Source organism: Otolemur garnettii, unplaced genomic scaffold (assembly GCF_000181295.1).
Source record: "Otolemur garnettii isolate 467f Iridium unplaced genomic scaffold, OtoGar3 scaffold00047, whole genome shotgun sequence".
In the NCBI taxonomy this organism is placed as follows: Eukaryota; Metazoa; Chordata; class Mammalia; order Primates; family Galagidae; genus Otolemur; species Otolemur garnettii.
In genome coordinates, this window is record NW_003852442.1 from 415,039 (window position 1) to 427,778 (window position 12,740).

General features: G+C 56.5%; 1 protein-coding gene across 1 annotated transcript in view; it reads right to left on the bottom strand.

Moving 5' to 3' along the window:
* Window positions 1-12,730, bottom strand: part of LOC111725756 — a 149,223-nt gene extending 136,493 nt beyond the window's left edge. Inside the window, exon 1 of the mRNA XM_023514088.1 lies at window positions 10,545-12,730. Within this exon, the coding sequence (XP_023369856.1) occupies window positions 10,545-12,509 (1,965 nt within the window). The 5' untranslated portion in view covers window positions 12,510-12,730. The remainder of the gene's footprint in view (window positions 1-10,544) is intronic.
* Between the last annotated feature and the right edge of the window lie 10 nt (window positions 12,731-12,740).

The following is a 12,740-nucleotide window of genomic DNA, read 5'->3' on the forward strand; positions in this document are numbered from 1 at the left end:
ATTGTTGTTTGGCGGGCCGGGCTGGGGATTTGAACCCGCCACCTTAGGTGTATGTGGCTGGCGCCTTAGCCACTTGAGCCACAGGCGCCGAGCCCCTGGTCTACTCTTGACAGGGAGATGGCGTGGTTTGGCCAAGGATGTTCTGAGGTCAGACCTCACCACCCACTGCTCCCACCTGGGTGGCCCTTAGCTGGTCACTTCATTCCCTGGGCCTCCTGCTCCTCACCCCTACATGGGAACAATCTTCAGACCTTCCTCCTAAGGTGACAGAGGCAAAAGGCACCTCAAGGAAAGACACCTGCACAGAACAGGGGACATTTCTCCTGTTCCCCAGCTTTTGACATGTTAAAGCCTGGGAAGATCAACCCAATATGCTCAGAACAATCTCACCAAACAGGGTGAGGGTATCAGGCGCTCCCAGAAGCGCCCAGCATGGCTGTGTCACTGCCTCAACCCCATGAGTGGCCTGACACAGGCTCAGCAGGGCTGACCTTGTCCTGTCTCTGTAACTTCTCCCTGAGGGGCCAGCAAAAAGGGAGGAAGCCAGCTTCCCTGGTACACGCCTCAGAGAGCCCTGCTCACAGGGCCAACAGGACAATGTCTGTCTCATAAGCATCTAACACCCCACAGTTGTCACTACTTTCTCACCATCATCATAATCACCCTCACTCTATTTCATTGATTTGAAGACCCAGACTGTTCTACATTTTCACAAGTCTGAAATCAGGATGGATCTTGCAGTGAATGCAGCCTCAGTTTAAGGGCAGCATCTTTTCACACCTACTTTTCATGTAGAGCAACTGAGGACCTCTGTGGCTAGATGACACCGCCTGGCACAGTGAGCCCTAACTCGGGCCTCCTTCTCTCCAGTCCCATAGCATTGAGCAAATGATCAAACCCTTTCCCTCTGCTCACACCCCACATCTACAGCCCATGGCAAGGATGCCCCTAACTAGTCAATTTTCCCCATAAAGGTCTCCTGGGCCCAGCAGTGGCGCCTGGAGTTTCCCAGAACACCCCAGGGAGGTGGCGCATAACACTGGCCTGGGGCCTGCCGCCAGCAAAGAGCCCCCAAGGAGCTCTAGGTCACAGGCTGAAGCCACCAGGAAATGGATTTGGCTCAGGCTCCCAAAGGCCTATGCAGAACAGGGGACATTTCTCCTGCTCCCCAGCTTCTGACATGTTAAAGCCTGGGAAGATCAACCTAATATGCTCAGAACAATCTCACAAAGCAGGGTGAGGGTATCTGGAGCTCCAGAGCTGGAGTTTGGTGAGAAGTTTCCAGTGGGTGTTCCAGGAACACTCAGCTGCATTCTCTGCAGGCGGTAAGCCAGGAGCCAGGCTCTGAATGGAGGTGACTTCTAGGATGGGGAAGAGCAAGGTCCTCTGCTCAGGGCAGGTGAGGACACAGCTCTGGCCTCCTGGCAATGAAGTGCCAGAAAGTCACGAGAACAGGACTTCTTTCAGATCCATGGCCCCAAAGTGGCCGCTGGAGTGGAGAATGCCTATGGCTTTGAGCCAAAAAGCCTGAACCCTGTCCCTGCAGCTGACACCTGTGTGGCCTTAAGCAAGTCACTTTCCCTCTCTGAACGTCAGAGACTGTGATTTTCAGATAGGCGCAATTCAGATAAAGCAGACTCCAAGACAAAGACGTTGCCAGAGACAGAGGATGGCCTCATAGTGGTAACCGGGCCAATTCATCAGAAGGACAAAATCATCAAAAATGTGCAAAATCTGTGAAGCAAAAACGGACTTTAAAGCGACAAAAAAACAAATTCAAATTGTAGTAGGTATTAACACCCTCTTGGCAACTGTAAAGTAGATGGAAAAAAGTCAGTAAAGATGCAGATGATTCAGCCCTGATACCAGCAGGGACCTCCTCAAGCTGATTAATACTTACAGAACCATCAGTGTAACCTGGTTTCTTGTACCCTCAATGAATCCTCAAGAATAAAAATAAATAAATAATAAAAAGTCAATTAAAAAAAAACTTATTGAACCAACTACTATGGGACCCACCGATAGATTACACTTAAATATAAAAGGTTTAAAGTCACACAGCGCACCCTCTCTGTTCACAGCAGAATTAATTAGAAATCGACAACAACAACAACAGGAAATTCAGGAGCACAATTCTAAATAATCCACGGGTCAAAGAAGAAAATACAAAGGTAACTGTGAAATATTTCAAGTGCCAACGATAATGAAAAATGACTTATCAAAAAAAGGTGGGATGCAGCTGACGCATTGCCTAGAGGGACATGTATAGCTTTAATTGCTCAAATTAAAGGAGGGGTAATAATCTCTCCATGGAGAGTTTTGGAGAAAAGTAAATGAGCTTTCATGGGGGAAAGAAGCAGCTTCATAGTGGTTCCTAGAATTATGCCACCGTCTGCCCCTTTCTTATGTATAATTGGGTAGGCATCATTGATGTTCAAAATGATTTCTTTGGTCTGTTTGTTGTTTGAGACAGGGTCTCATTCTGTTGCTCAGGCTTCCTGCTGCCTCCTCCTGCGCAGGGAGCCCCCAGCACCCTGTCATCTCGGCTGCCTTCCTGAAGACCTGCGCTGAGCCAGGCCTGAGCCCTAGAGGAAGGTCCAGTTCATCCCCCTTCCCTGCCGAGGGACAAGTGAGCAGCCAGGGTGGCCCAGGCTTTCCTGTTAATGAAACACACCCTGACAGAAGAAACTGAGCAATCGCACCTGTGGGCGCTCACAAAACCAGACCTGTGGCCATCCCCTGAACGTTTATGAATCAGGAAAAACGGCACTTTCGGGAGTGAAAACAGGTGACGGCCTGGGGAGAAACATGGATGCCCTTTGCTGGGCCAGGACCAGCTGAGCAGCAGCTTCTCCCAGGGCCACTTTAGCGAGTGAACCTGAACCGCAGTCCTACATGCCCTGAGGGGATCGACCCCGTACTTTATTTATATTTATTTATTTATTTTTTTGCAGTTTTTGGCCAGGGCCAGGTTTGAACCAACCACCTCTGGTATATGGGGCCGGCGCCCTACTCCTTTGAGCCACAGGCGCTGCCCAACCCCATACTTTATATACTCTTGGCTCCAGAGCCAGACTGAACAGTGGGCTCTGTTCCCAAAAGGGCACCTCCCCCTCCCGCCCTGGAAAGCTGGTGACCCAGGTGACAACGGGCACAGGCTCAGATGGCCCAGACTCCTGGGGGGCCCCCATGGGCCAGGCCCCATGCTGCCCACGGCACTTCCCCCTATACTCGGTGCAGACAGCCCTGCCCAGGGAGGCCACGCAGCCTGGGGAGGAAGCACAAAGCCGTGTTCTCAGAGTCCCAGGGCCACCTTGTGCAAAGGCTCCCGGGACGTCACGCAGTTGCACAGAATGAAGACCAGCACACAACTGTGAGACAGCCCCGCTGAAGGGCTAGGCCTCGCTCGGAGAAGGCAGCAGCTCAAAGGGACCTCAGAATTCACGCAGCCGGCACCACTCAGAAGGCCATGGCCGTGGCCCACTCCCAGCCACCTCCTGCACCCCTATTGCTCCCCGGGCTTACAGGCCTGAAAAGGTATCCCGAGCACCTTGGTGCAGGTGCCTCACCCCTAGAACTGCTCACCTTTCTGGAAGCTGTTGTGAAAGACCACAGCAGTCCCTCCGGGGATAAATGGCTGGGCTGGACAGAGGGCAGTGCCCTGCACCCCATGCCACCTCCCACAAGAACCCTTCTACCCAGCGCTGAGGTAAAGCCCAGGCACCAGACGAACCCCACTCCCCAGCCCTGCCATTTCCTATTGGTGTCTCGACCCCAAACTCTCTTAGGTTGCTAAATTGTGCCCTCTTTACCGAGAAAAAAGGACTAACACCACCAACCATGGGGCAGTTCATGCCGCCACCACCACCCACAGTGGTCAGAAGAGGACCACCTCATCACTCAGGTGCAGCCCCCAGCTCGTCCCTCAGGCCACCCTGCTAACCACCTTCACAACCCGTCCTCCAGCCCTGCTGTCATACGAGCTACTACACCCTGTCTGGTTAGCTCACTGCTGGGTCCTGGCACCTGGACCTACGCCTGGGACACAGTAGGTGTTAAATAAAGACAGGATGAAAAAATGAACAGAATCCTTTCCCTGAGGTCTTTAAGCCCCACACTCCTCGGCTGTGCTCATAATGCCCTCTATCAGCAGTTCTCACCCTTGCACTTGACTCTTCTGGAAGCTTTAAAGTACCTGTGCCCAGGACCAGACCTCAGAGATTCTGATTTAACAGGCTGGGACAGAGCCCGGTCGTTGGTACTTTTAAACTCAAACTGATTGGAATGGAATCAAATGTGCAAGGTTCCAAACGCTGCCCAGAGAGCTGGTCCTGCCCTCCCCTTGGCTCTGGCCTTCTGCCCACTTCAGGCAGAATGACTGCCCCCCAGCAAATCACCCCTCCACATCCCAAATTGCACCTCCCCCGCTGCTAGGGGCACACAGCCCCCTGGACCTGGCTGAATCCTCTCCAGCTTTCAGGGCTCAGATATCACCTTGTCCAGGAAGGCTTCCCTGAACATGCCAGTTTCCCACCCTTCTGTAGGCCCCAACACACAGCATAGCCACTGCTGGACCCCTCCACCGGCCCCCTCTACCTCCCACCCCACCAGCCAGAGCAGGGGCTGCCCGATTTCACCCATGTGCCCAGAGCGCCAGGAGCTCCCAGAGCACCTGGTACACTGCACGCTTGTGCATGAGTGAGGGCGGGGACCGAGATACACCTGTATCCCTGGCCCTGCACTGCCAGAATTTCTTTCAAAACACACACATCTAACTAGCTTGTGTTACTGAAAAAGTAAACTGGCAAAAGTGATAAATGAGCTCATCAGCCCTCGTGGTGTAGTGTTGTCTGAGAAATCATGACCTGCCTGGGTGTGGTGGCTCACACCTGTAATCCCAGCACTTTGGGAGTTCGAGGTGGGTGGACTGACCAACCCAAGTAAGAGTGAGAGACCTTGTCTCTACTAAAAAAAAAAAACTAGAAAAAATTAGCCAAGCCTCCTGGCACACTCCTGTGGTGCCAGCTCCTCAGAGAGCTAAGGCAAGAGGATTGTTAGAGCCCAGGAGTTTGAGGTTGCTGTGCACGGGGATGCCATGGCATTCTACCCAGAGTGACAGAGTGAGACTTTGTCTCAAGAACAAAAAAGAAAGAAAGAAACTATGACCTTTCTGTCCCTAACAGGTCATTTTCCACAGGACAAAATCGCTCTGTGTCTTGGGACCCTGGCATCACATACTGAATCTTAAACCACACCCAAGAAGACTCCTGCTCCTAACTCCACAACAGAGATGGCCATTAAATCCCAAGATGTTTCCAGCCAGTGCAGATGCAGCCTCAGAATCTTTCTCAACACAGCGCTACCGGTGAGTTAGATGTCCTCACTCTGAAGACCAGATGGGGAAACCTAGTATAGGTCAAACACTGGGTAGTGGCTCCTGCCCCAGCCATCCCAAAGGCGTCCTACCTGGGGCTACATAAAAAACAAAAGGCAAGTTCTGAAATGCTCTTCCCCAGGCTGGACATGTCATCCCTTCCCCATCACTCCCGCCAGGAAGTGGACCTCAGGCAGAATAGGGCCCTGGATCCTGGACTTGGGCTTTTCCTTAGCCAAGAAAATGTGCCCAGAGGCTACAAATGACCCAGAGATGCTCCCAACAGAGTTACCCTCACAAAAGTGGGATCCTGAGAGATCTAGCAGAGGAGGTGCCAGGAAGCTCTGCAGTCTCTAGCCCCTCCTCCAACCCAGTTCCTTCGCTGCTCCTGCTTCCAGGGAAGGCTGAGTTTTTAAGACCTTTCGCCTTTACTTCCTCTTTCCCCCAGTTGTCTCCAATCGCCTGCAGGTTTAGGACAGGGCTGGCCTGGAAAGTTCACACCTCTGAACAGATGGCTCCCAACCTGCCAAGAAAAGCACAGACCTCCCCCTTGCAGGAGGTGGTGGGAGTTCAAAAAAGGCCCAAAGCCCAGTCACCTTCCAGCTGCTGCCAAGGAGAGGGTGCCTGTTCCAGTCGCAGTCAGGCCACCTCCCCTGGCATCTTCCAGAAGGTCCCCCCTATCCAGTCCGTCCCAACCAGGTGTCCTGAGAGCCTGGTCCTGGAGAGCAGGGAGCTGTGTGGGCGCAGATAGCCAGGAAACACGGGAAACAGATGTGCGTGCGGCCCTGACAGACGAGTGATGACAGACGCGTTCTGCAGACCTCAGATGTCCACGCTGAGAAAAGAAAGGTGGCTGCAGCACAACACCTGTTCCAGGCCCAGAGGCCATGCTCCTTCGGGGGCTTGGCCAGGGCATCCTGCGGCGAGAGGCCAGGGTGCGGCTAGGTAAACAGCTGCACGCTCTGCTAACCAGAACACTCCCCAGACAAAGCCCCGGGGGAGGCAAGGGCGGCCTGCCCGCCAACCGGCTTGTAAGGAGAGCCAGCAGATCACACAGTAAGCCCATCTTGGTTGGGAGCGGGCTCTCCCAACAGCAGAAGGAAGGTCCCAGCTGAGATCTCAACACCTGGATAATATTGACAGCGCAAAGGCACAGGGTGACACTTAGCAGCGGGCAAAGAAACTAGAGGACAGTGGAGGCAGCTGGAGGGGCTTCCCAGGCCTCTGCCCCACGCACGTGAATGCCTGCAGCTGAGAGGCTCCAGTGGCTGTGGTGGGGAGGGGCTGGGCACACATGGGGCAATAGAAAGCCACCCCCTCCAAGGCACTGCCACCTCACAGCTGGAGCCCAGAGTGAAGAGAGAGTCAGGACAGAGGAGAGACTGGGGCACAGCTGGACTCCAGGTCCAACGCTGGTTCCGCTGCCACTAGCTGAATGACCTTGGACAAGTTACTTGACCTCTCTTGGACCTGTTTTCTCATCTCCAAAAAGTGGATAGCAGCACCAGACAGGGTTGTATGAGGATTCAGTAGGTGTGAATAACACTGGTGATGCCTGTGGCATGGCCAAGCACGGACAGCCCTCTACAGAGAGACCTCCTTCATGATTATATCCCAAACACGACCTCCAACATCCTGGCCAGCCCTGCCTCTAGCTGTGAAGGGAAGGATGGCCGGTCCCCACCACAGCAGAATGATGATGGACACAGGTGCCAACATTAGAGCTCAGGGATGCCAGTGACAGACTCAACACTGAGCCGCTGGCATCCCAGGGAAGGAGAAAGGAACCACTGTGTAGCCCTACTGCAAGGCAGAGGAAAGATCATCCATGCTTCTCAGGGACCACAGCTCAGGCTCAGAGAGGGTAAGAGCCTCACCCAAGGTCACACAGCCAACTCCCAACAGAAGGAAGATTCAAGGCAGGTCTGCCTTAAGTCAAACTCAGGGTCTTTCCATGGTTTCACGGACCTCTGGGGGTAAGCTTGCTGGGACTCTTCCTTGGGGAGTGATGTCAGGCCCAGAAAGGGCAGGCTGCACCCTCCCCAGCTCAGCCTGCACCCTCCCCAGCTCAGCCTGCACTGTGCTCTGGAGGCCCAAGTCCTGACACAGCAGTGAGCAGGGACTTGGGCCTCCAGAACACGGTGCTCTGCAGGGGACCAGAAGGGCCTCAAATCAACCCCAATCAGAGGAGCGAGTTAGCTTGCCTCCTTCTCCATTCTTTTCTTTTTTTTTCTTCTTCTTCCCTTTTTTTTTTTCCATTTCCTTTTGCAATGTTTTAAAGCTGATTCACTAATGAATGAACATTTAACAGGGAAAACCGAGGAGTCACAGGAGGCAGCACAGAAGCAGGTTCCGGAACACACTGTGTCCTCAGCTACATAGCTTCCCTGCGGCCACCTCCCCAGGCCCCTGCTCACTCCCACCCAAATTCTCAAACCAAACAAAGAGCCCTCAGGCATCAGGAAACCAGCTAGGGAACAGGCCCCCAGAGTTTCCCACCTTCCCCTAGTGGCCTGCCTCACAGGCCCCTCTTCCCCTGACAGCCCTGTATTGCTGGGAACCCCCTCCTGTCCTGCCCAGCCTGCGTTGTGACCTCTCATGCCCCATGCCCACATGCACCTGGCCCCCACCCCATGGTCTTCTCCAAGGCACTGAGATCTGCAGACTCTCTGTGTCTGCACCTCCCCTGTGGCACAGGAGGCCCCATGCTCACCACTAGATCTCCAGGGTCTGGAACAGCGCCTGGCTCAGAGTAGGCGCTCCATAAATATTCGTTGAATGAATAGGAAGGAGGGGCAGGGAGGAAGGAAGGCCAGAGGGCTGCATTTCCGGCATTCTACTGGCTGTCAATACGAGGCTCCTGGGAGCCAGGAGGTGAAGCTTCTCTTTTCCCTGTGTCCAGTGGGGCCTAGCACTACTGTCCCCACTCAGGCAGGCCTGCCCCTGGGGCCTCACCACCTGGCCCTGCATGGGGCTCTTCCCCATCGTCCCACACTTGCTTTCAAGAAGTTGGTATTGCCCCCCTGGGTCCTCAACTTCAAGTCCAACCTCCTATTTCTGATTTCAAGGCCTCACGTTTACTCCAACCTTACTGCCCCTGGAGGCTGCGAGGATCTGCCCTGTCTCTAGGCCTTCTGTCTGCTCTGCACCATCCCAGCAAATCCTTCTGGCTTCCCAAGGTTCAACTCAAGCCCTGCCTCCTTCAGGCTCAGGGATCAGAAGAACAAGCTTCTTCTGGCTGTGTGATAAGCACCAAGGTCCTATGAGTTCTCTGAGTCTTGACTGAGTCATCATAGCATGGGAACAAGAAGTCCCCACAGGGCCATGGGGAAAAGCCATCGAGACAACTTGTTTTTGAGAATAGTGTGAAGTCCCCACACGGTAGCCCGCCCACACTGGCGCTGACCCCTCCTGGGGGAGGCCAGCTCCCAGGTGTCTCTGCACCAGCCCCCTCTCAGCTCTGCCTTCCCAGCTGGCCCCAGGGCACTGCCATTTCTGTTTCCTTGAGTTCCTACCAGTGGAGGCTCCTAGGGGTATCTTGTCATCTCCAGACACTGAGCAGAACAGCGTGAGAAAATCCACCAGAGTCAAATGTTGTGCAGAAACCCCCCAAAGACCTCACAGAGAGCAGCCTGGCTGGCCTGAGAGGCCCATGGCCAGCAAACCAGGACCTTGGACACAGAACTGCCCTGCACCCCGAAAGAACCTGCCCCGACATGTCAGATGTGCGGGTCTGACGGTGAGCCAAGCACTTGACAGGGAGCATTTAAAGATCTCCCGATTTATTAATTCTCACGATGGTCCCACAAGGCCGGTGGTATATGTTTCCGGCCTCCTGACCAAGGAGACTTACAGATACTCAGCTACCAAGAGAAAGGACAGAATCAGAACCTGAGTCTGTCCTGCTCCAAAACTGGGGCCCTTCTCCCAGCGGGGCCCTTTTAGGAGCTGCAGCTCTTCCAGTTCCCAGTAGCAGCCCACAGGTACACAGCCACACACCACAAACAAGAGGCTTGGCATCCACCACGGAGGGTGCTTTCAATTAAAATGAGAGGGCCTCCTCGCAAAGCCCCTAAGATGGCTTTAAAGTACATCAGCAGGGAAGGGGAGCTGGGCAAAGCAGGAATGGGGCTCTGCCCCTGGACAAGGTGGGCAACACGTGGCCAGGCCCACCACACGGATGCGGCCAACATGAGTGAACAAGGCACCCAGATATCCACGCACACGCTTACACGCATGCATGTAAGAGGCAGGAGCTGGAAGCTCTCAAAAGGAGGAACAGGATAGGGATGCCTTCCCTGTCCAAACGTCCCTCTGCTGGCCCCTGTCCAGCAGCTACCACTACGTGCATTTGATTAAAACGGCCCCAGTGGCTAGGATGGTGACTACCACTCACAGACATCTACTTTCCCAGACCAACCAGAGTCAGCTCTTGCTTGGACCCCTGCAAAGCAGATCCAGAATTAACAGAGGCCCATCCAGCTCCCCCGCCCCCGGGGTAGGCAGGTCAAAGGCCCGCTCCATATAAACAGGGAGGACCCAACACCTTCGGCACAGCTGACTTACAGAGAAAAGACTCTCTTCCCACTGGGGCAAGAGTCTGGGCAGGCCACTGTCCCTAGAGCTCCCCACCAGCATGTCTGGAAACCTACTTCTGTCTGCTGTTCAGCAGCCAGAGTCTCAAAGGAAAAGTGTGAACTTGGATGGAAAACTCTGGAAAAGCTAAGCCACCCCGAGAACTAGAGGGCAGAGGAACTCCCGCCTCCAATGTCTTTCAACCAGGCAAGCACAGAGACCTCTCCCTGACCTGCACGGCTGGCCTAATTACCAATGTTATCAGGCGGATGACAGACATGCCCGAAACTTCCTCTGTTTGATAGATTCCGCCACAAACACACCCAGGTTCAGACCTATGCCTGCTGCTCTCCGCAGTGCCTTATTCTTCCATAAAACCACTTCTGACCCCCAGCTCCTTTGACCCTCTGCCCCATACCTCCAAGATCACCCAGACCAACATAGTCCCCCCAAGCACCATCCCAATGACCCTTGGAGGACACCTCTCCTAGAATATGCTGCAAAGAACCAGGGAAAACTTCTTCAGAGTCTTTCAGAGGAACAGAAAACAACATCTCCCTTCCCTGTACAGATGTCAGAGGAAACTGCTGCTTACCTTTGTCGCTGCAGCCACTGGGGAGCTCCAGCCCATGGGTCCCTGACGGGTGAGCCCTTGGCCGGCACACACCAGAGTCCCACACTCCACGCAGGCGCCGATGATCAGCTGCTGTCCATCGTCCACCAGCAGGCTGTGGCTGGCTCGCAGGGTGTAGAGGAACAAGGGCAGCCGGGCCACCCGCACAGACTTCAGCCCCAAGCAGCGTTTCTTCTCCTGCTGGCAGAAGAAGCACACGAACGTCTCCACCTGGTACTGCCGAGACCAGGCGCTGACAGCGTGCTGGGTGCCTCGGGCCTCATGCTGCAGCCACTGGCCCAGCAGGTCATGGTAGCAGAGCACACAGGTGGCCACCAGGCCGGTGGCATCCACAGGCCTGGCTCGTGGAGCTGGTGGGTAAACGGTGAGGAAGGGGAAGAAGGGCTCTTTCTCGCCCAAGCGGCTGGCAGGATTCACGTTGAGCTGGAATTCCTTCCCGGGTCCAAGCTCAGCCCCGCAGATATAGCAGACAGCCAAGGGGCCACCCTGGGCTGCCATGGGTGACTCAGAGAGGGCAGGGTCGGAGCCGGAGAAGGCCTGGTGGTACCTGCCCAAGAAACCCTGCACGGAGGTGATGAGTGCCTCATTCTGGCAGGCCCGGTACAGGGCCCAGACGTCCTCCAGGACGCTGAAGCACTTGGGGCAGCTGCGGACTTCACAGCGCTTGTTGGGGCCCTGGGCGTTGGGCGGGCAGGGCAGGAGGCTGAGGAAGGGGAAATGCATGACGCTGCGGGCACTGCCATTGAGGGCCCTGAAGGGCACTGCCCGGGCATCCTGGGTGCAGTCCTCCCCACAGAGGTAGCAGGCCTCTCGCAGGGCACCGGGTGGCAAGCCCTCTTCCCTTGGGAGCCTCCTGCCCTTGCAGGCCATGCCAGGGGCACGGCTGTTCAGGGGCACCACATAGAGTCGCTGCAGGACTGGTACGCTGGCCAGCTCGAAGCTCTGCCACTGCTGCATGAGGGACGAGAAACAGCAGGGGCACACCAGGGTGCTGCCACCATCGCTGATGGGCTGTGCCCCGGGGGGCGGGCTGTGCAGCCACAGGAAGGGGAAGAAGGGCGCCTGGGCCAGCTTCTCCTGCTTCTGCACGTGGATCTGGTGCTGCGAGGCTGGAGACAGTGCTGACCCGCAGATATAGCAGCAAAGGCCCTCTGGTGGCGCCACCCGGCTCTCCGGGGGAGCCCGGAGGGGCCGACCACCATTCTCCTTCTCTTTGGGGCCGCAGGGGCCTGGGAAAGGCTGCTCTTTGTGGTCCTCTTCCCCACTGGTGATGTTGATGTCGCTGTCTGAAGAGGTGCAGAAGCCTCCGAGAGTCTCCACCAGTGGCCTGCTGTCCCCAGGCTTGGTGGGCCTGCCCGAGGGGCCTCCTTTCATGCCATCTGCAGGGGCTTCCTGGACAGGAGGACCTTGCCAAGGGTCCTGAATGCCCCTCAGGACGCTGGCCCGGGCCTCAGGGGCCCAGGGCCTCCCGACCCCCTTCCGCCGGCGCCTAACGCTAGGCTTGGACTCCCCATCCACTGGGATCTTCGAGGGCACCTCCTCCTCCTCCACGCGTTCCTGCGCTGGGGGCTCTGAGCCCTGTCCGGGAAGAGGTCCTGACGCCGGCCTCCACTCCTGGCAGCGGCCCCCACGAGGCCCTGGCCCCGGGGTGGCCCGCAGCGCTGGTGCCCGGTCCTGGTGGGGGCTGGCGGTGTCACGCGCAGCTGGGTCGGGTTCGGACAGGGGGTCGGTGTCCGACAGCTCCGACAGGTCGGAGTCCCGTGTTTCCTCCGCAGCCCCACGGAGCCGGGGGCCGCTCGCGTCGTCGTCGTCGTCCGCGGCGCTGCCCAGCGCGTAGGCGACATTCCACTCCCGGGGGGCTCCGGCGCCCCCGCGGCGCCCACCCGCGCCCGCATCGCACTGGTGGGGCCGCTTGAGCCAGTACATGCGCTTGTCCACTGGCGTGCGGGCGCGCTCGAAGGCGGCCCACTGCTCGCCCAGGAAGCAGCGGCACACCGCGCACACCAGGACGCAGCCGTCGGCCGGCGACAGCTCGCGCGCGCCGGGCGCCGGCTCCTGCTGCTGCAGGAACGGGAAGAAGGGCTGTGCCGGGGCCCCCGCGCCCGCCGCTGGCTGCTTCACCTGCAGCTTCAGCTCCTTGCCGCGCCCGATGCCGCC